At 37.4% G+C, this 24,475-nt stretch overlaps 1 protein-coding gene across 1 annotated transcript in view; it reads right to left on the minus strand.

The window, feature by feature from the left end:
- Positions 1-16,471, minus strand: part of LOC110543814 (vomeronasal type-2 receptor 26-like) — a gene marked incomplete at its 3' end in the record, with an annotated part of 34,688 nt that extends 18,217 nt beyond the window's left edge. Inside the window, exons 1-3 of the mRNA XM_060376245.1 lie at positions 16,173-16,471; positions 8,619-8,910; positions 6,534-7,346 (exon numbers count right to left, since the gene is read on the minus strand). Coding sequence (XP_060232228.1) covers positions 6,534-7,346; positions 8,619-8,910; positions 16,173-16,471 — 1,404 coding nt within the window. The remainder of the gene's footprint in view (positions 1-6,533; positions 7,347-8,618; positions 8,911-16,172) is intronic.
- Positions 16,472-24,475: the final 8,004 nt, after the last annotated feature.

Raw genomic sequence — 24,475 nt, forward strand, 5'->3', positions numbered from 1 at the left:
ATTAGCCATCACTCTGTCCCTCGAGAAACTCATCCACGCACACTTACACACACAGACACACACGTGCGCATGCGCACACACACGCTTGCATTTGCCCCGTTTGCGCCTGCGTACTTTCCTCCCACAGGTACAGCTAGTCCTCAGCACACGCTGAGAGTGCTCAGCTTCCTGAAGAACTCTCCAGACACCAGAGAGAGACAGCACCAGTCTGATCTGCAGAATCCAAAAACAAACAGGGAAGGTTTCAGATAAGCCAATGGCCAGAGGTAGGCGAAAGAACACTTCCAACATAAATCAGGACATCATGACTTCACCAGCAAACCCCAAAATCGATGGATACACCAATTCAGCAGAAGCACAGGAAAATGATTTTAAAGCCATGCTTGCCCAATTATTTGAGGCTCATAAGGAGGAAATGAACAAGTCTTTCAAAGAGATGGCCAGTCAATTGGAGGCAAAGAAAGAAGAAATAGACAATATCCTTAAAGAAACACAGGCAAACATAGCCAAACAAATAGATACACAAGTAGAGGAAAAATTAGTGGCATATAAGAAGGAAATGAAAAAAGAAATACAGGCCATCGTAGAGAGACAGGAATCCAAATTCAAACACATGAAAGAAATGGTGCAAGGCATGAAAACAGAATTAGAATCAATAAAGAAAACACAAAATGAGAAAACCCTTGAGCTGGAGAACTTGGAGAAAAGATCAGGAACCACAAAAGTAAGCATCACCAACAGAATACAAGAGATGGAAGAGAGAATCTCTGGAGCTGAAGACACACTTGCAGAAATGGATACTTCTCTCAAAGAAAAAGTAAAATCAGAAAAGTTCCAATCACAAAATATCCAAGAAATCAAGGATGCTATGAAAAGACAAAATCTAAGAATAATAGGAATTCACGAAAAAGAAGACTCCAGACTCCAAGGTCCAGAAAATATTTTCAAGAAAATCATAGAAGAAAATTTTCCCAACTTAAAGAAAGAGATGTCCATAAATATACAAGAGGCCTACAGAACTCCAAATAGACTAGACCAGAAAAGAAACACATCACGTCACATCATAGTCAAAACACTAAATCTACAGAACAAAGAAAAGATATTAAAAGCAGCAAGGGAAAAAGGCCAAGTAACATATGAAGGTAGACCTATCAGAATCACACCGGACTTCTCATCAGAAACTATGAAAGCCAGAAGGGCCTGGGCAAGTATCATGGAGACTCTAAGAGATCACAAATGTCAACCCAGACTACTATACCCTGCAAAGCTTTCAATCAACATAGATGGAGAAAACAAAATATTCCATGACAAAACTAAATTTATACAATATCTACACAGCAAACCATCCCTACAGAAGATACTAGAAGGAAAACTCCAATCCAATGAAAACAAATTCACCCAAGAAAACAGAGCATACAGATAATGTCCCAACAAAAATGAAAAGAAAACAAGCAATGAATCAGGGTTAGATCATCGACTCCATTACAAAAGGAACTAACATGCATTGGTCACTATTATCTATCAATATCAATGGACTCAACTCACCAATAAAAAGACAAAGGCTAACAGAATGGTTAAGGAAACAGGATCCAACATTCTGTTGCATCCAAGAAACACACCTATGCAACAAAGACAAACACTACCTCAGAGTAAAGGGCTGGAAAACTGTTTTTCAAGCAAACGGTTCCAGAAAACAAGCTGGAGTAGCCATCCTAATATCTAATAAAATAGACTTTCAACCCAAGTTAATCAAAAAAGATAAGGAGGGCCACTATATTCTCATCAAAGGAAAAATCCACCAAGAGGACATCACAATCTTGAATATCTATGCCCCAAATACAAGAGCACCGACATTCGTAAATGAAACATTATTAAAGCTTAAATCATACATTGATCCTAATACCTTAATAGTGGGAGACTTCAACACTCCACTCTCACCAAGGGACAGATCAACTAGACAGACACCAAATAGGGAAATAAAAGCACTCACAGAATCCCTAAATCAAATGGACCTAATAGACGTCTACAGATCATTTCACCCAAACTCAAAAGAGTACACCTTCTTTTCAGCACCCCATGGAACCTTTTCCAAAATAGACCATATAGTGGGCCACAAAGCAAGCCTCAACAGATACAAAAGGATTGAAATAATCCCTTGTATACTATCTGACCACCATGGACTAAAGCTCGACCTCAACAACAACAGAAACAACAAAAAGCCGACACGCACATGGAAACTAAACAACTTACTACTCAATGACAGCTGGGTTAAGGAAGAAATAAAGAAAGAAATTAAAGACTTCCTAGAATTCAATGAAAAGGAAGGCACAACATACCCAAATTTATGGGACACACTGAAAGCAGTGCTCAGAGGAAAATTTATAGCACTAAGTGCCTGCAAGAAGAAATTCGTAACATCACATACAAACAACTTAATGGCCCAACTGAAAACCCTAGAACAAAAAGAAGCAGATACACCCAAAAGGAGCAGACGGCTGGAAATAATCAAACTAAGGGCTGAAATCAATCAACTAGAAACAAATAAAACTATCCAAAGAATCAATGAAACAAAAAGCTGGTTCTTTGAGAAAATCAACAAGATAGACAAACCCTTAGCCAAACTAACTAAAAAGCAGAGAGAAACTATCCAGATCAGCAAAATCAGAAATGAAAATGGGGACATAACCACAGACATTGAGGAAATCCAAACAATTATTAGGTCATACTACAAAAGCCTATATGCCACAAAATTTGAGAATCTAAATGAAATGGATAATTTTCTTGAAAGATTCCATCTACCAAAACTAAGTCAAGATCAGGTAGAAAGACTGAATAGCCCTATATCTCCCAAGGAAATCGAAGCAGTCATTAACAGTCTCCCCTCCAAAAAAAGCCCTGGACCAGATGGCTTCAGCGCAGAATTCTACAAGACCTTCAAAGAAGTGCTAACTCCAATTCTCCTCAAGCTATTCCACAAAATAGAAACAGAAGGAACACTACCAAACTCATTCTATGAAGCCACAGTCACCTTAATACCTAAACCACACAAAGACCCAACAAAAAAAGAGAACTTTAGGCCTATCTCTCTTATGAACATTGACGCAAAAATACTCAATAAAATACTTGCAAACCGAATCCAAGAACACATCAAAGATATCATCCACCATGACCAAGTAGGCTTCATCCCAGGCATGCAAGGGTGGTTCAACATACGGAAATCCATCAATGTAATCCACTATATAAACAAACTGAAGGAGAAAAACCACATGATCATCTCCTTAGACGCCGAAAAAGCATTTGACAAAGTCCAACACCCATTCATGTTTAAAGTCTTGGAGAGATCAGGGATACAAGGCACATACCTAAACATAGTAAAGGCAATATATAGCAAGCCTATAGCTAACATCAAACTCAATGGAGAGAAACTTAAATCAATCCCACTGAAATCAGGGACAAGACAAGGCTGTCCATTGTCCCCATATCTCTTCAACATAGTACTTGAAGTCCTAGCCAGAGCAATAAGACAACTAAAGGAGATCAAGGGGATACAAATCGGAAAGGAAGAGGTCAAAGTGTCACTATTTGCAGATGATATGATAGTATACATGAGCGACCCCAAAAATTCAACCAGAGAACTCCTTCAGCTGATAAACACCTTTAGCAAAGTGGCAGGATACAAAATCAACTCAAAAAAATCAGAAGCCCTCCTATATACCAAAGACAAAAAGGCTGAGAAAGAAATTAGGGAAACAACACCCTTCACAATAGCCACTAATAACATAAAGTACCTTGGTGTGACCCTAACCAAGCAAGTGAAAGACCTGTTTGAGAAAAACTTCAAGTCTCTGAAGAAAGAAATCGAAGAAGATATCAGAAGATGGAAAGATCTCCCGTGCTCGTGGATTGGTAGGATTAACATTGTGAAAATGGCCATACTGCCAAAAGCAATCTACAGATTCAATGCAATTCCCATCAAAATACCAACTCAATTCTTTACAGACCTTGAAAAAAAGATTCTCAGCTTCATATGGAGAAACAAAAAACCCAGAATCTCCAAAACGATCCTGTACAACAACAGATCATCTGGAGGTATCTCCATTCCTGATCTCAAGCTGTACTACAGGGCAACAGTAATAAAAACTGCATGGTACTGGCATAGAAACAGAAAGGAGGATCAATGGAACCGCATAGAAGACCCAGAAATAAATCCACACACCTATGAATACTCGATATTCGACAAAGAAGCCAATTCCATTCAATGGAAAAAAGACAGCATCTTCAACAAATGGTGCTGGACCAACTGGATGTCTACATGCAGAAAAATGAAAATAGATCCATATTTATCACCCTGCACAAAACTAAAGTCAAAGTGGATCAAGGACCTCAACATAAAACCAGATACCCTAAATCAATTGGAAAAAAAAGTGGGGAACAGCCTAGAACTCATTGGCACAGGAGAAACTTCCTGAACAGAACACCAACAGCACAGGCTCTAAGAGCAACAATCAATAAATGGGACCTCATGAAACTGAAAAGTTTCTGTAAAGCAAAGGATACCGTCATCAAAACAAAACGACTGCCTACAGATTGGGAAAGAATCTTCACTAACCCTTTATCTGACAGAGGACTAATATCCAGTATATACAAAGAACTAAAGAAGCTGAAAAGCAGCAATTCAAGTAATCCAATTAAAAAATGGGGAACAGAGCTAAACAGAGAATTCTCGACAGAGGAATATCGAATGGCAGAAAAACACTTAAAGAAATGCTCATCCTCATTAGCCATCAGGGAAATGCAAATCAAAACGACCCTGAGATATCACCTTACACCCATCAGAAAGGCCAAGATGAAAAACTCAAGCGATAACACATGCTGGAGAGGTTGTGGAGAAAGGGGAACCCTGCTCCACTGCTGGTGGGAATGTAAACTGGTACAACCACTCTGGAAAGCTATCTGGCGCTTTCTAAGACAAATAGGAATAGTGCTTCCTCCAGACCCAGCTATACCACTGCTAGGTATATACCCAAAGTTTGTTCAAGTACACAAAAAGGACACTTGCTCAACCATGTTTATAGCAGCTCTATTTGTAATAGCCAGAACCTGGAAACAACCCAGATGTCCATCAACGGTGGAATGGGTACAGAAATTGTGGTATTTTTATACAATGGAATACTACTCAGCAATCAAAAAGGAGGAAATCATGAAATTTGCAGGCAAATGGTGGGATCTAGAAAAGATCATTCTGAGTGAAATATCCCAGAAGGAGAAAGACAAACATGGGATATACTCACTTATATAGACCTATAAGATATGATAAACATAATGAAATCTATACACCTAAAAAAGATAATCAATTGAGCGGACATGGGGTAAGATGATCAATCCTCATTTAGAAAGACAGATGGGATGTGCATTGAACGTATGACAGGAGTCTACTGAGCGCATCTGAAAGACTCTAACTAGCAGTGTTTTCAAAGCAAAGACTCATGACCAAACCTTTGGCAGAGTACAGGGAATCATAAGAAAGAAGGGGAGTTAGTCTGATGGGGAAAGGATAGGAGCTCCACAAGGACCAAATATATCTGGGCACAGGGTCTTTTCTGAGACTGACATTCAACCAAGGACCATGTATGGATATAACCTAGAACCTCCACTCAGATGTAGCCTGTGGTAGCTCAGTAACCAATTGGTTTCCCAAAGTGAGGGGAACAGGGACTATTTCTAACAGGAACTCAATGACTGGCTCTTTGGTCTTCCCACCCCCGAAGGGAGGAGCAGTCCTGTTAGGCCACAGAGGAGGGCTTTGCAGCCAGTCCTGAAGATACCTGATAAAACAGGATAAGATGAATGGGGAGGAGGTCCCCCCCATCAGTGGACTTGGAAAGGGGCACGGTGGAGATGAGGGAGGGAGGGAGGGAGGGACTGGGAGGGAATGAGGGATCGGGACATGGCTGGGATACAGAGTTAATAAAATGTAACTGATAAAAAAAAATAAAATTAAAAAAAAAAGAATGGAAGTACAGTCTTGGTTTTAACTTCATGTTACATAATTAAGAATGAATAAACTGTAAAAACAATTATTTTTCAGTTACTTATGTCTCTCAGAGAGGCTTATTTATGTTATCATCTGTAATTAAATATGAATGCATTTTATGTGAAATAGCAGCTTTGGATATGGTTATTAGGTCTAAATATCACTGCAATGGACATATTTTATGAAAACATAAATTTTGATTACTTAACTTGCTATATTTTGACATTAATTAAATTTACATATTTGAGAATTTCATCTCACATTAGGAAAACATTTGTTGAAAGACATTCAAATTTCATGTCTTCAAATCAGTGCTCTTAGTCCCAGAATCATGTCAGATAATTACAGACACATCCAATAACAGTGTGACAAAACCCTTTTCCATTTTAACTTATACTTTTAATTATAAGATGAAGATGTTTCATTGGCTTGACCACTGTAAATTACTTACTAATAATGTAAGATCCTGATGCTTCCATTGCCTATGAGTGAGATTTACCTGCCATGGTAGAAGTCTGCCCTTGTTTTTTATTTCTTTAGGTTCCATTTCAGATTTGCTCAATAGCATTTTATGGAGGGCATGGGCCATTGCATAAACTGCATTCCATATGGAATAGCTGTGCTCAGAACTGGTCATCACATCATTTATTTCATGCTTAGTCTTTAGGGAAATATTCACTGCACAGGGTTTATTATTTCCACACAGCAAAGCAGGAGGTGAACAATAAAAATTGTCAATCCAGAATTTAGAGAAATAAAAATCTCCTGGGTACTGGGAGGGTGTAAGTGCCTCAAGAAAGTGCTTGAAACCAGGGAGAATTCTCTCCTTTGAAAATGAGAAGCTTCCTCTGAAAAAGGATATCCAAGCATTTTCTTCATTTAATATAGACTTTAAGTATGTTTTCTGTTGCTTTGCTATAATCCACACCTTTCTGGTTAAAAAGAACTTGATGCCTATGTAGAAGAACAGTATGTCATCTATATCACCATAGAATAAAATCACATTTACTTGTATATGTTGGTTCAAGATCAGCAAACTATAATCATATTGCACACTAAACTTCCAATTATCTGGCAGTTTTTTTGTAAAAGCCACACAGATATCTTCTGATACCATCTCTACTTTCAGGTCTGAAAGAAACTCCTCTCCTCTCTGATCATCAGACACAATGAGCCCCACCCACATCCAGCCAAAATGCAGCAAAAAAGAGATCAACCCTTGAGTTAGACCTCTGTATTTAGGAGACATCTGATAAAGGGATGGGTGTGTATCTTTGTCACTAAACATGGAATCAAAAGGTCCATATGTGACCTGAAGAAGCAAAGAAAAAAAAGTGATTCTACGTTTCATGTATTTGGAATCATGATGCTGAGAGAGGAAGTGGGTTCATTCTTCACACATGAGGGTCAAGGGACTGAATATTGGTAAGGAGGATGTCTTTTGCGAGATTAGCTTGTCTCTCTTATCATGTAATGGAATATGGTATTTTTCAAGTTCCATGGGCTCCAACGTTACTAATATGTCTGAATCTGCCAGTAAGGAAACAATGAGCTGTTCATTGGCTTTGAAAGGCATGATAGAGCTCTCTTGTTGAAATAACAATGCAACAGAGTATCTGATGTAGAGAAAGACTGCAGAAAGCATTACCAAGTATGTTATGGTCACAAAACACCATATTTCCCAGAACCTTCAGCTTTTGGAAAGCAAATATGGAAAGAGGCTAACAACGTTCTTAGAGATTCAGTTCTCTAAATTAAAATGGTGCATGTTGTGAAGATCTGAAGTCACATTGTCACTGGTTATTACATCATCCAAATCTAATGATAGATTTAATGGAGCCAAAACTCTTGAGACAGATGTAAACCATTCTGATTCATTTTTGTTACATTAGGTTAAATATGTTAATGAATTGTTTAGCTGAGTGATAACAATGAGAGTTACACGGTGGATTTTATAATTTTCTGACACTTGTGTTCACTCAATGTTTTTTCTGTTTGTAGTAATGTCTGTTGATACATGCTTTCCTTCAGTGTAGCCTGGCAAGAGTCATTTGTGGGGATTTATCTAAGTGATCTCTGTGGATGCTATTCTGAGATCTACTTTTCTGAATGAGATCATCAATTCCTTGAATGATTTTCATTGGTCATGGCCTTTAAGAATGTTCCAAATTTAGGTACATGTCCTGATTTTCTTTTTATATATGTCAGATATTGACAACTGTAGGAATTTTTAGATCTATATGTGATTTCTTGAGTGGTTAGGTATTTTTGTTGTAGACTTTGACTTATGACCAAATGTAGACTGAGTATCCACAGTACAGTTCCTGTGTTTGAAGATAGAATCATGGTTTCTACTAAGTGATCTGCTTAGAAATTCTCAAGACTGATGTTCGTGTTTTTAACCACACTCTTTCCATTGTTAAACATTACATTATCAAAGTAATTCATTCGTGGCTATTTTAAATCTGCCTACAGTAAACATAAACCACTTCTATACTTTCTTTTGCTTTCCTTTATTTGTTTTGTTTTTGTTTTGGGTCAGGTTTAGCATGTGATCGTGTACAAAAATACTTTCCTAACTTACTTGTGGGACTTTGTAGAGCTCTGAAAGTGTTCCAATTGCAGCAGAAAATTCCGGCCTGGTTCCTGAAATTATTCCTAGAGCTTTGTGTTGTGTTTTGCATTTGTAGTTAGCGACATACTCACTCCTTCCAGACAGCCACATCAGAGGGCCCTCCAAGGTTCTTCTGTTAGAATTAAAGGCATTGTAGACATGGAAACCCAAGGTCACATTGGGAAGCAGTTTTGAGTCCTTATTTATCTGATCCATGGCAAAGTATAAGGTCAGCAAATGTTGATAGTTTTTCCAATTGGGTCTAAACCAGAGGAAGAAAATGATGAGTATAGTCAGTCCATTTTTGTCAGAAACTCCATCAAATTTAGGAACCTAGAGTTGTTAGGCCTTGACTTTTACTGGGACATTTAAAGCTTGTGTGAATAAGATCCTGACAAATCAGAAACATCATGGAATGGCTCGTAAACTCTCAGAACATGAACTGTATCTAATAAGTGTTTCCTTGCTGTAGATTCTGTGGATAAAGTGTCACTTCTTTCTGTGCTATGACTGCTGAATATATAGGTGCCTATGATACTTTTTGTTCATGGAAACACTGGGATATAGATGAGTCAATAAGGTGTCCAATAGGATTGTGAATAAGAGCTTCATGTCATTTTATTTTGTAATGATTCATTTTTATACTCATCTACAAAAATTGTTACAAGTTTCTTTATATGCACTCCTAGTGTTAAAGTGTCTCATTGAAGGGTAGACAGATGTCCAAGCATCTAGGCACATTGACCCCTTTTGAACAAAAAATAACATCAGTTTTCACTGCCCACAGGGTGGCCTGGAACCATCTGCAACTCTATGTCATGAGATTCTCTTTTGGAATCTTTGGGCACCAAGCACACCTGTTGCATTCACACAAGAAGGTAAGCATGTAAGTATGTGAATGAAAAATAAATACAGCTGTGTAAAATAGTGTTTAGAGGTTTAAGAAATGGCTAAGATATTGTGATTACTTGTGGAGGACTCTGATTTTGGTCACAGTAGCCAGTTTTAGGGTTACCATAGTATTTATTTATCACTACGTCTAGGGGTTCCTTGTCCTCCTCTCCCCTCTGCAGACACTAAGCATACCTCAAACATGTAGGCAATACCCCTATTAACACAAAATTAAAGAACATATTTTTTTACAAAAATGTAAACAGTAGTAACTAAAGGAAAACTGTTTCTAAAGTTTTCAGATAAAATCATTGAGTAGAGTTTCCTGTGTAAGGTAAGGCAGTGAAATAAACAAGTTAAGCTGGCATAAGAAAAAGATGAAAACACAAGTCCCATAAGGCAGAAAAAAATTGCTTGTTATGGGAGGGAATGGAATTTTGGTGTAGGTAGTTGTTCTGAACTGTCTACTCATCACCTTCCATGTTTGGGGATAGGTCTTCAGAAGCTTCTTTCCAAATGTGTGGCATATAAGAGCCTGCCTGGCCCCACTAGATGCAGAGTAACAGAAATCATTAGCCTGAAGTTCTACTGAATGAAAGATTTTGACTTAAGACCTGCCATCACCAAGAAGAAATTCCGTTTGTTGCACTATATTAATCTGAGATCGATGGCTAGATGATGTGTTAGGAGAGAATCTATTGGTCAAAACCAGGCAATTAGCAACTATAGACAGAGGTAGGATAGTCTTCCACAAGATTTATTCAATACCAAATAATCAACTGTGAGAATGTGTACATGTATAAAAAAATTACTCTTGGAAAGAGCTATATCTGCAAAAACTGGATATAAAACTTCATTGATGTGGAGAGATTGGAATGTTGTAGTTCTAGAGGCTCCTTAGCATAATCCAGGCTACCTGCAGCACCCTGAATAGTCATTTCATGCACACTTCTGCGGTTGAGGTGATCTCCTATAGCTAACGAATAAAATCATCTCAGAATGTAGTAATCTAGCACACCACTGGCTTCTGCCAATGTAAAACCTCAGAATGATATCAGGCAGCATCTTGGACCTGTTTGATAAGTTTCCCCATCTTGCTGTAACCTCTTCTCTGATGTTTCCAGCAATGTTTTGGATTTATAGCTTCTCTACCCCCACTTTTTTTTCTTTTCTTTTTTACAATGAAACGTAGAAAAAGCTGCTTCCACATTGAATATGGAATTTGGGATAAACTAATTTGTGTTCATAAGCCTCAGATTCTCAAATTTACCTCTGGAAATAATTTCTCTCTTTTTTTCCTTTGAGCTGAACAATGATGTTTTCCCAACCACATAAAAGAAATACTAATACCATGAAGTTTTTACCACTATTGCTCTGTAGTACAACTTGATATCAGGGATGGAGATACATCCAGACAATCTGTTGTTGTACAAGATTGTTTTGGAAATCCTGACATTTGTTTTGTTTTGTTCTGTTTTTTTCATATGAGTTTGAGAATTGTTCTTTCAAGGTCTGTAAAGAATTGTGTTGGTATTTTGATGGGAATTGCAATGAATCTGTAGATTGCTTTTGGCAGGATGACCATTTTTCACTATTTTAATCCTACCAATCCATGAGCATGTGAGATCTTTCCATCTTCTTATATATTCTTCAATTTCTTTCTTCAGAGACTTGAAGTTTTTTTTTTTTAATAGGTCTTTCACTTGCTTGATTAGAGTCACACCAAGTTACTTTATATTATTGGCTATTGTGAAGGGTGTTTTTTCTCTAACTTTTTTCTCGGAACTTTTGTCTTTGGTATACAGGAGGTATTCTGATTTATTTGAGTTAATTTTGTATCCAGCCACTTTGCTGAAGGTGTTTATCAGGTGAAGGAGTTCTCTGGTGGAATTTTTGGGGTCGTTCATGTATACTATTTGCGAATAGTGTTACTTTGACTTCTTCCTTTCTTATTTGTATCCCCTTGATCTCCTTTAGTTGTCTTACTTCTCTAGTTAGGATTTCAAGTACTATATTGAACAGAGATTAAGAGAGTTGGCAGCTTTGCCTTGTCCCTAAATTCAGTGGGATTTATTTAAAATTCTCTCTCTTTAGTTTGACCTTGGCTATAGGCTTGTTGTATATCAAATTACTATGTTTAAGAATGTGACTCATATCCCTGATTTCTTCAAGATTTTAAAAATGAATGAGTTTTGGGTTTTGTCAAATGCTTTTTTGGCATCTAAGGAGATGAATATGTGGTTTTTCCTCCTTTATTTTGTTTATATGGTGGATTACACTAATGGATTTCTATATATTGAACCACCTTTGCATGCCTGGGATGAAGGAAATGCTCAATGTCCTTATTTATCAGGGAGATGCAAATCAAAACAACCCATCATAACGGCTAAGATCAAAAACTCAAGTGCCAACACAATGGCTAAGATCAAAAACTCAAGTGGCAACACATGCTGGAGAGGACATGGAGAAACAGAAATCCTCCTCCATTGCTGGTGGGAAGGTAAACTTGTACAACCACTTTGGAAATCAATCTGCCATTTTCTGACAATTAGGAATAGTGCTTCCTCAAGATCCAGCAATACCACTCCTATGCATATATTCAAAAGTTGCTCAAGTACACAACAAGGACATTTGTTCAACCTTGTTTGTAGGAGCTTTATTCATAATAGCAAGAACCTGGAAAATAAAAAACAGATGTCCCTCAGTGGAGGAATGGATACTGAAATTGTGGTACATTTACACAATGGAATACTACTCAGCAATTAAAAACAAGGAAATCATGAAATTTGCAGGCAAATGGTGGGATCTAGAAAAGATCAGCCTGAGTGAGGTATACAGAAGTAGAAAGACACACACGGTATAAGTGAGTATATATAAATGGATACTACACTCTTACCCAGGAGGTCCCTGGGTAAGGTGATCAACCCTCACTCAGAATGACAAATGGTATGGACATTTAAAGATGGAGAAAACAGGAAACAAGAAACAGAACAAGAGCCTATCACAGAGAGCCTCTGAAAGACTCTACCTAGCAGTGTATCAAAGCAGATGCTGAGACTCATAAGCAAACTTTGGGTAGAGTGCAGGGAATCCTATGAAAGAAGAGAGAGACAGTGGGATCTGGAGAGGAGAGGAGCTCCACAAGGAGAGCAACAGAACCAAAATATCTGGATTTTTTAAAAATACAAGAATTTTTAAAAATACAAGAATTTTACTTAAAGATGTAAATTAAACCTCTCTGTCTTTGCTTAGTTTGTTAAATTTTAACTACCTGGAAAAACTAAATCATATAGTCATATAACTAATATTCTGTAGGGTACACTAAAAATGGATCTGGAAAATGATTTCCCTAGTCTTTCTGTTAAGTGTATTTATGTTGGAAGGTTTTATTTTCTTATAAAAGAGCTTCACCTAAATCTTCAAATCAAAAATTTAATGTTCAAACTTAGCATGGGTAAAATACAAAAGTCTAATGTTACATAAAGCTATGAACTTGTTGAAAGCTGTAGAAGATAATTAACATTTCAATGGTCATACTAAATGACTAAATTTTTTAATATGTTCAGAGGTAGGCTTATCATCTCGCACAGTTTAAACATAATTCCTATACAGAGAGACAAGCTTCTGCATATGTGATTCAGTACAAACCTGGAATAAGTACCTAAATATCAGTGAGGTTTATTTAATATAAAATATGCTTAACAAATTAGATGTTGTTCCCCATACCTTTCAGAGAGTTCTTCAGAATATGGATTTCAGGAACCTAAAGAAAAAGGCTCCATATGGTAGAAAAAAATATATACACTTCCAGAGTCAGAAGCTAAGGCAATTCACAAATACTGCGGGTAGAAATGGTTTTTCTCTTGATCATATTTGAACTGTAGCCAAGCTGACAAATACAACAAGAATTGACATATGCTTCACACACCACTATATCCTTCCTCAACCTATGGACACTGCTGAGTTGAATACCCTACTCTGGCCACGGTAGATTAGTTTTCCCAAGTTCCTCCTCCATTAACATATCTCTCAGACTTCATGAGTCTGGTGCTTGAAGGATGTTGATGCCCTGTATGCCAGCTAAAGCCTTAATGTTGTCTTGGGTTATATCCAAAGACTGTCAACATCTGCTCACCATAACGTCTTTGAAATTGCTATGGAGGATCCCAGATTGGATGCCCAGCTATCAGCATTTTCTGACTGATACAAAGGCCATTTAATTTATACTACTTACTCATATTTAACCCTCTCAGATCTCTGGTGGTTTTGACAACAGGTTGTCTTGAGAGAAGTTGAGCAGCAACCAGGAAGCTTTAGGCTTCAAAACCAAGCTGCCACTGAATTGTCAGACCATATTATATGTAACATCAAGCCTTTCTACAGCTAGTAGGTCACTTGTTGAAGGAGGCATCATCACAGACAGGATTGCCTTGCTTGTAGGTATCACATGGAAAAATATAATCTCACAAAAACAGATATATATGAAAGTAAAACTAAAGCTAGCATGTTATTAATATTTATAAATTTAATTGTTAGTATTGTTATTTAAAACAAGTTGCTTTTCAAGCACTATTTAATTAGCAAAGCCTGCTGGTAAATATCTGGATGGGGAAACAAAGGCTTTAAAGTTGATATGAATTTTGACTGTCTAAGACAGTGAATTATGGTATCTAAATGCAAGTTGTAAATATCTGAGACAGTGGTTTTAGATATGGGAAAGTGAGACTTAACAATTTCAAAATGTCAGAGTTTTACAATGTTAAGCAGTGGAGTTTTGATATGCTATGGAAGCCACCTGGTGAAAGCCATGGTTCCTGTTCTCATAGTTACAGAATCAAAATTTTTACTACCCTTTCATTGCTGGTAAAACATATTTCAGTGCTTCTCACTCTGCTGAAATTGTATCTGTCATTAAATATACAGACAGAGGAAAGGCTGTTCATTTTTCATGACTTTAGCCCAGAACCTTCTTTTTTGGTCCCCAAGCTTTACGTATATATGTAAAGCATGAGTCTAATCCAGCTGTTTACAGACACTTGTTACCTGCTTCTCCTACAGTGAGGATTGTGTGTATTCCAGAAGGTGTTTGTGTTAATATATTTAAAACAGTGCACTTGGAAAGGGGCAGGAAGAGGACCAGGGAGGGAGTGTGGGGTTGGGGAGGGAATGAGAGAGCAGGATACAGCTAGGACACAGAGTTAACAAAATGTAACTAAAAAGAAAAATTAAATTAAAAAACTTTCATATCGTTTAGTGAAGTATTAAAATATATTTTAAGCTTCAAGGAATTGAGACTTGATCTACCTAACACAGGTCAAACAAACACTAGATTAACACCTCTGTCAATTAATAATTCAGTCGTCTCTACCACTTGCCTATTTCTGAGCAAAAATTCTTTTCTTATTTGGTCTTGGGACTCCTTCTACCACCTCCTGTAGGGGGCTAGTGAACTATATTTTCTCCATCTTGTGAAAACATTCCTAAGAGTACTTTACTTGTAAAATAAATCAGGCATCCTGAGCATTTTCTCTGCACCTACTCCATAACACCATAACTATCATACTACAGGCTTATATGTTTTTTTTCTGCTCACAGATATGTGCATAGCATGAGCCTTCCAGAAGATAGTTCTCAGTAAAGTATCATCTTAAGGCAGAATTATTGCTCAAGTGAAAAAATATGCCACACATAGCATGAATGGAAAAATAATAAATATGAAAAAGACAAATGACTCCTCCACAATATCATACATAACAAATGAACACAAATATACTCAGAGAGATAAAGTAGCTGATGAATAGTTCAAAAATTAAAGGGTTGAATAACCCAAAGGAGATGGAATCAAACAGTGAATTTGGCTGGGTATTAAGATAGGAATCAACAGTGCATAGCAAAACTTGAATGAGGGATCAAAAAGAGAAATACTAATAAAACACTCAGTACCAAAAATCCTAAGACAAAATTCAGATTCTAAAGGAAGAGAAGGACAACTGGAAATGTTGGAAATGAAAACCACTAAGCCTCCAATCACACCACAAAGCACTGTGTTTCTGGAGAACTAAGTAGACAACAGAATATCAGGCACGAAGAACATGATTTTCAGAACACTGCATTAAAATAAAATTGAGAAACTAATAATCCGTAACTATGACCACAGGGTCCATATTCTGAGATACTTTAAAGAGACAAAAGTCAGATCACGTGAATAGGAGATGCTCAGATTTGTACTAAGGACATGGGGATAATCAACTACTTTTTAGCTCAAAATCTCCAAATCTGGGGAAAGAACCATTCAAACAAAAGACACCTAGTTGCCCAAATAGATAGGAGCAGAGTGGAAGATTTCCTCGATATATTAGAGTCAATGATTCAAAAATATATAAGCCTGAGCATGGAATTCCACCATGGAGTAAACACAAAAATTTTTGGTTTCTCTCACTGATATATTTCCCACTGGACATAAAAGGAAGAGAAAAGTAAATGTTTGTAGATGTGTAATGAAAGAGGACACTTTGAAACTGCCTTATGTTTTTCTGTATGTAGTTCAATTTTATCAAAGTAATTACATGTTCACAGAAGAGCAAGCACTGTCTTATAGCCAGAACACCCACTGCACATTCACACAGTACTCACAGAAAGGCTTTCCATAGCAGACTTGGTTCACTGTCAAAAATATACATGATTTTGAAGGGTGATTCTATTGCGATGTAAATGGGGATAAATGCACCTAGGATTATATCTGCCTTCATGTAGGTGTTTGGCTGCTGCCAGTACTCAAAACAACTGTGTTGAGTCTCCTGCATTGATGTAAATGGAGGTTGCAGAAGTAGGAAGAAGAGACCAATCAAAGGAAAGGACAAGTTAAGGTCTTCACAAAGCAGAGACAATGTCCTGAATCTTAGCTGATCCAAGGAGATTATTGGCTTGGTCATGCAGCAGGCTCAAACCTCAACCTTGTCAGAGAAGACTTTGTATGCTACAGCTGCTTTCTACTGTTGCTTCAGGTTCTCAGTATGTGCATACCCAATGGTTCTCAAGACAAGCCCCCTCACTAACTGAAGCAAAGTCCAGACAATAGAGAGTGGGTCACAGTGCTGAGATATTTCTGTAACTGTAACCAGAGTCACTCTGAATTTCCTGGCTTTTCACTGTTCTGTTTTTCTCTCCTACGTGTGCTCTGGGGATCCCATAGCCCTGGGGCTCTGCACCTGCATACTTGATGTGGGTGAAAAACATGTTTGATTCTTTCTTTTTTTCCAAAACTATAAGATTTCATCATGGTCCACAGTGACCTTGGAGATCCCCATTGTCTGAAACAGAAATGTAGCTCATCTAAAACTACCTTGTTTGTTTTGGATTGCTGTTGTGAAGGTAGTTTGGAAAAAATAGCTGTATCCCACAAAGCTGCACTGGTGTTGTCAGTCTCTTGTGTCTACCATTCAAAAGCACATTAGCCTTGTATCTATCTTGACTTCCTGAGCTGTTGTCTTCTCTTTTCACCAATAAAATAACAAAGTTATATTGAAAAAAGAGTAAAGGTATTACAATCAAGTACACATGATCATTACCTATGTCACCTATTCATAGCATTAAGGTTCTCAAGCCTTAATCTCACAATCTGTGTTCTGCTAATAGCACACTTTCCTCCCAGCCACTCCACAATTACATTTTGTAATAAATCTAATGTTGAGTTCTGAAACACCAAAACAATCCAAAAAGTCACAAAAGTCCAGGAAAGTATGATCTTTATTGGAATTAGGCACAAAGAACTTGACCAGTCAAGGACAATAGCATAGAACTGAGTACCGACTCATTCTCTGAATATTCCCCATAGTAAATATGTAAACAGATGACAAAATCCTATTGCATTCAGGCCACGACTGACCAATTATAGCCTCAGAACAAACTTTGTAGCCAAACTATGATCCTAAAGTGAAATTGTTCAGCATTTTTATAGGATGGAACTACAAAGCAAGGAGAGCAGGGTGGGCCATAGAATTTTGCAGTCAAACTTTGGCACAGAGCTTTGAGCAAGGAAGTAAACGTTGGTAACTGAGTCTTATCCAGGACATATCTTTCCTGTGTTCTCAAATCAGCGTTTGCAGTCACATCCCCTCCTGGAATGCTGGCCCCAAATTCAGAATCCTACAGAAAGAAAAGAGGGGAAAAGCTGCTCATAATGAATTTAAGTAATGGCGGGCAACACATTTACAAATTGTGTGCCTCAGTTAAGATGATTAGCAACTTCCCTTTTTACATTCTTTACCTGTTATCAGACAAACATGAAACACCTGAAGAAGAGGGTTAGGAGCTGGTTATGTGGCATGCATAACATGAACTCAGTTTTGACCCTGCCAGTAAAAAGGAGGTTTTTCCTGAGATGGCTTGACTCTGGCAACCATCACCTAACAACTAAAAAGAATAATACTTTACCACTATGCTTTTTCTGCTATTCTTTAATACTATTTATATAAACATGCTTGATATAATTTCATGATAATATTATACATTACTCTTACGATAATATAATATATATAGTATAATACAAACAAAATTTTGAAATGTTACTTATGTAAAACAGTTTATGAAAAAGTGGCCATGAATTTTTAAAAGTCCAAAAAGTGTTTGCTGGAAGCTTTGAAGGGAGTAAAGTGAAAGAAAAATGATTTATTTATAATTTTCATATACAAAATAAATAAATAAATGAGCCATGCCCAGAGGATCTTCAAACAACAGGTATGTCACAGATTTAGGCAGGCAGTGGTTTCTCTCAGGGTTTGGGTACGCTTGACTTGAGCCAGGGTTAGGGTTAGGGTTAAGATTGATGCACTCCTGCTGATCACTGAGGAGGAAGATAATCAACATTTCAGCTTGTGCTATTATTTACTAATTGAACATTGACTTCATCAGAGTGCTTTCCAGTGATATGTGTAGTCTGGCATATTCTGCTTCATGATAGTGCCAATATCATGAACTCTTTATGAGTCCCCAAATAGCAATATTTTGACTTTTTCCTTGCTGATTTGTATGCCCTTGATCTCCTTTAGTTGACCTCCTTTAGCTTCATGAGGTCCTATTTAATAATTGTTGACCTTAGAGTCTGAGCAATTGATATTCTGTTCAGGAAGTTGTCTCCTGTGCCAATGAATTAAAGGCTCTTCCCACTTTCTCTTCTAAAATATTTAGTGTATCTGCTGTAACATTGAGGTTTTTTTATCTACTTGGGTTTGAGTTTTCTGCAGGGAGATAAATATGATCTATTTGCATTTTTCTACATGCAGAGATACAGTAGACCAGGGCCATTTGTTGAAGATGCTGTCTTTTTAAAAATTATGTGGTTTTGGCTTCTTTGTCAAAAATCAATTGACCAAAGGTATGTGTGTTTATTTCTGGGTCTTTGATTTCATTCCATTGATCAACTAGTCTATCTTTATGCCAGTACCATGCAGCTTTTATTATTATTGCTCTGTAGTATAGCTTGAAGTCAAGGACAGAGAGAATTCCAGAGGTTCTTCTATTATGTAGTATTGTTTAAGTTATTCTAGGTTTTTGTTTGTTTGTCTGTTTGTTTGTTTTTCCATATGAAGTTCTTTCAAGGTCTGTAAAGATCTGTGATGGAATTTTGATGGTGATTTCATTGAATCTGTAGATTGCCTTTGGTAGATGGCCATTTTTACTGTGTTAATCCTTCAGATCCTGGAGCATGGGAGATCTTTCCCTTCTCTGATATCTTCTTCAGTTTCTTTCTTCAGACACTTGAAGTATTTTCATACAGGTCTTTAATTTCTTTGGTTGGAGTCCCACTTTATAGTATGTGTGGCTATTGTGATGCTGTAGTTTCCCTAATTTCTTTCTCAGCTCATTTCTCACTTGTGTTCAGGAGATCTACTAATTTTTTAGAATTAATCCTGTATCCTGCTACTTTGTTAAAGCTGTTTATCAGCTGTAGGAGTTATATTGTGGAATTTTTAAGGTTGCATACAGACACTACCATCTCATCTGCAAATAGCAATATTTTGACTTCTTCATTGCTGATTTTTATGCCCTTGATCTCTCTTAGTTGTCTTATTGCTCTAGCTAGAACTTCAAGTACAATATTGAAGAGGTATGGAGAGAGGGGACACCCTTCTCTTGTCCCTGATTTTATTCAAATTGCTTTCAGTTTTTTTCCATTTAGTTTGATGTTTGCAATAAGCTTGTTGTACATAGCCTTTATTAAGTTTAAATATAGACACTGTGTCCCTGATCTCTCTAAAACTTTCATCATGATGGGATGTTGTATTTTGTCAAAAGCATTTTCTGCATGGAATGAGATGATCATGTGATATTTTCTCTCAGATTGTTTATATATGTTGGATTAGATTGATGAAGTTCTGTATGATGAGCCATCCCTGCACCCCTGCAATGATGTACATGATGTGTTCTTGGATTCAGATTCTATTTTATTGAATATATTTGCAAAGAAGTTCATGCATGAAATTGGTCTGAAATTCTCTTTGTTTGTTGGGTCTTTGTGTGGTTTAGGTATCAGGGTGACTGTGGCTGGTAGAATGAATTTGGCAATGTTCCTTCTGTTTTTATTTTGTGAAAAAGTTTAAAGAGTATCTGTATTAACTCTTCTTTGAATTCTGGTTAAATTCTGCACTAAAACCTTCTAGACCTCAGCTTTATTTTTTATTTGGGATTTTTTGATGACTTCTTCTATTTTCGTAGTGGTTATAGAACTGTTTAAAGTTTTTTCCTGATCTTGATTTAGCTTTGTGACAACACATGATAGAGAGGTTGTGGAGAAAGGGGAACCCTCCTCCACTGATTGTGGGAATGTGAACTTGTACAAGCACTCTGGAAATCAATATGGTGCTTCCTCAGACAACTAGGAATAGCGTTTCCTCAAGACCCAGCAATACCACTCCTAGGCACATATCCAAAAGTGGCTCAAGTACACAATAAGGACATTTGCTCAACCATGTTTGTAGCAGCTTTATTTGTAATAGCCAGAAGCTGGAAACAACCCAGATGCCCCTCAAATGAAGAATGGACACAGAAATCATGGTACATCTACTCAATGGAATATTACACAGCAATGAAAATCAAGGGAATCATGAAACTGCAGGTAAATGGTGGGAACTGGAAAGGATCATCCCGAGTGAGCTATCCCAGAAGCAGAAAGACACACACGATATATACTCACTCATATAGACATAAAATATAGGACAAACCTACTAAAATCTGTACATCTAAAGAACCTAATCTAGAGGGAGGACTCTGGCTAAAATGCTCAATCCCCATTGTGAAAGGCAAAGATGATGGACATCAGAGGAAGAAGAAAGCAGGAAACAAGTTAGGAGCTTCTCACAGAGGGACTCTGAAAGGCTCTGCCCTGCAGACTATCAAAGTAGATGTTGAGACTTATGGCCAAACTTTGGCAGAATCCGGTGAATCTTATGAAAGAAATGGGAAATAGTAAGATCTGGAGAGGATAGGAGGTCCACAAGGAGAGCAGCAGAACCAAACATTTGAACACAGGGGTCTTTCCTGAGACTCAAACTCCAACCAAGTACAATGCATGGAGATACCCTAGAATCCCTGCATAGATGTAGCCCATGGTAGTTCAGTGTCCAAGTGGGTTCCATAATAATGGGAACATGGACTGCCTCTGACATGAATTGATTGTCCTGCTCTTTGATCACCTTCCCCTGAGGGTGTAGCAGTCTTACCAGTCTACAGAGAAAGGCAATGCAGCCACTCCTGATGAGACCTAACAGACTAGGATCTGAAGGAAGAAAAAGAAACCCTCTCCTACCAGTGGACTTGGGGAGGGGCATGCGTGGAGAAGGGGGAGGAAAGGAAGGATTGGGAGGGGAGGATGGAGGGAACTAGAGGGGGGGGATACAAAGTAAATAAAGTATAATTTAAAAAATAAAATAAAATAACAATTAAAAAATTGAGATAAACCTAGAAATAAAAGAGGTAAAAAAAAACCTCAATTGATAAGCCACACCAACCCAGTCCAAAATATGAAAAAGAAACTCTCAAGACTAGAAGAAATGCTACTGTGTTTAGCATTTAGAGTCTTTTTTTTCTCAGCAAGTGAGTTCAAAGATATTCCTTACTTTGGCATCCATCAGATTCCCTGTTTCTTGATTTTACTGAGCTCTTTAATCCATTTTGGTGATCATTTTTTTGCAGAGTGATAAATAGGGATCTACTTGAAATATCTTACATGTATGCATCCAGTTTGACCAACACAATATACAGAAGATGTTCTGTTTTGTTTTGTTTTGTTTTTTCCCCAGTGTCTATTTCTGGAATTCTTATTTTAAAAAATTATGTCCCATAAGTATGTGGATTTCTGGCTGGGTCTTCATTCTCATCATTGATGAAAGGTTTTGTTACTCTGCCGATACCATGCTGTTTTGTAGTTGAATTTAATCTTTGTATGGGTGATCCCTTAAGAAGCTATTATTCAGGATTGTTTTTAGATATCATGGGTTGTTCATGCTTCTATATGAAACTGAAAATTGTCTTTTCAGGATCTGGGAAGAATTGTTTGGAATTTTGAAGGAGAGAGCACTAAATATGATGATTCTATTTCTTAGGATGTGGAGTTTTGCTATATCAATCCTTTTTATCCATGTTTAGTCTAGATATTTCCAACTTTTGACCATTAGTCATTTGGGAAATGCAAATCAAACAACCCTGAGATTTCACCATATACATCAGAACAGTTAAGATCAAAAACTCAAGGGATGATGCATGATGGAGAGGTTGTGGAGAAAGGGGAACCTTCTTGATTGCTAGTGGAAATGTAATCGTCTACAACCACTTTGGAAATAAATCTGGTGCTTCCTCAGAAAGTTAAGAAGAGTGTTACCTCATGATCCAGGTATACCACTCCTAAGCATGTATTCAAAAGATGCCCCACCAGTGAATAAGGACATTTGTTCAACTCTGTTTATAGCAGCTTTATTTGTAATAGCCAGAATCTGGAAACATCCTAGTTACCCTTCAACCTAGGAATGGATACAGAAATTGTGGTATATTTACACAATGGAATACTACTCAGCAATTAAAAACAAGGAAATAATGAAATTTGCAGGCAAACAGTGGGAACTAGAAAAGATCATTCTCAGTGAGATAGCACAGAATCAGGAAGACACACATTACATATTCACTTATAAATGTATATTAGCCATGTAATATAGGATAAACATACTAACATCTATAGTTCTAAAGAAGCTAAACAGCAAGGAGGACCCAAGGGAAGATGCTTAATCCTCTTACAAAAGGGCAAACAGGATAGACATCAGAAGTAGTATAAGACAAAGAAGAGGACAGGAGCCTTCCACAGGGAACTCTGAAAGACTCTACCCACCAGGGCATTGAAGAAGATACTGAGACTCATTGCCAAACTTTGGGTAGAGTGCCAGATTACTTATGGAATAAGAGAGAGATAGATTGGATGGGACAGGAACTCCAGAAGGAGAACAACAGTGCCAAGAAACCTGGGCCCAGGGGGCCCTGTAGAGACCCATACCCCAGCAAAGGACCATGTGTGGAGACAACCTATACCCCTGTTCAAAGGAAGTCCATAGGCTTCTCAGTTCCCAAGTAAATTCCATAGTTAGGATGGAAGCTCTGTCTCTGACATGAACTCAGTGACCAGGTCTTTGATCATCTCCCCCTGGGGGCTGGGTGAAGCTTTGCCAGGCCACAGAGGAAGGTGATGCAGCCTGCCCTGATGAGACCTAATAAGCTAGGGTCAGATAGAAGGGTAGGAGATCCTGCCTTATCAGGGAATCAGGGAAAGGACATAGGGGAAGAAGAGAGAGGGTGGGTAGTACTAGCAGGACATGAGGGAGGGGGCTTCACAGGGGATACAATGTTAATAAATTGTAATAAATAAATGAAATTAAAATTAAAATGAATAAAAACAAAATTTAAGAAAAAGAAAATTCATGGCCATGTTTTCATGAATGGATTTTCCATAAGTTAGCTATCTAAATTTGATTTGCATTATATTGTATTATAATAACAACAATATATAATAATACCATAAAATTATATCAATACTATTTATGATAAACAGTATTACAGCAAACTGGAGAAAGTATAGTGATGAAGTATTATTTTGTTATTGTTGTTAGGAGACAGTTGCTGAGTCCACCATCTCAGGACATGTGCTCCTAGGTTCAAAACTGAGTTCATACTCACAGGCCCCAGAACCTTCTCTTATCCTGCTTCTTCAGGTGTTTCATGTTTGTCTGTTAATCAGGAAAAAATGTAAAGAAGAAGTTTCTGATAATCTAAACCAATACACAAGTCATAAATTTGTTGCCTGTCATGACTTAAGTTGACTATGAGCAGATTTCCCCCTCTTTCATACCTGTATAATTCTATATTTGGGACTAGAATTCCAGGAGGAAATTTGAAAGGTAAAGCTGTACCCATGTGTCCTGGATAAGCCTGAGTCACCAGTGTTTACCCTCTTCATCAAAACCCCCTGTCTATGTATGATTGAAAAATGCTAAAACTCACTCTGTTCCCATTGACTCATGGCTCCATCCTATAAAAATGATGCACAGTTTCCCTTTAAAGTCATAGTTCAGCTCTTGAATCTGGCCAATCAAGAGCAGCAGGAGTACAGTAAGATTTTTATCATTTGCTTAAATATTTACTAAGATGAATGTTCAGAGAACTAGTCAGTGCCCAAATCTATTCTATTGTCCCTGACTGGTCAGTTTTTGCCTCTTAATCCAAATAAAGATTTTGCTTTAATGGAATTTTGACACTTCTTGGATTGTTTTGGTGTTTCTCACTCCAACATTGTGTTTTATTGCAAAATGTAATTGCGGAATGGCTAATATAATAGAGTACTGATAGCAGAAAACAAATTATGAGACTAAAGCTTTAGGATCTTAATGAAAGGGTGAGGT

The sequence above is a fragment of the Meriones unguiculatus genome, assembly GCF_030254825.1.
Source record: "Meriones unguiculatus strain TT.TT164.6M chromosome 13 unlocalized genomic scaffold, Bangor_MerUng_6.1 Chr13_unordered_Scaffold_34, whole genome shotgun sequence".
In the NCBI taxonomy this organism is placed as follows: Eukaryota; Metazoa; Chordata; class Mammalia; order Rodentia; family Muridae; genus Meriones; species Meriones unguiculatus.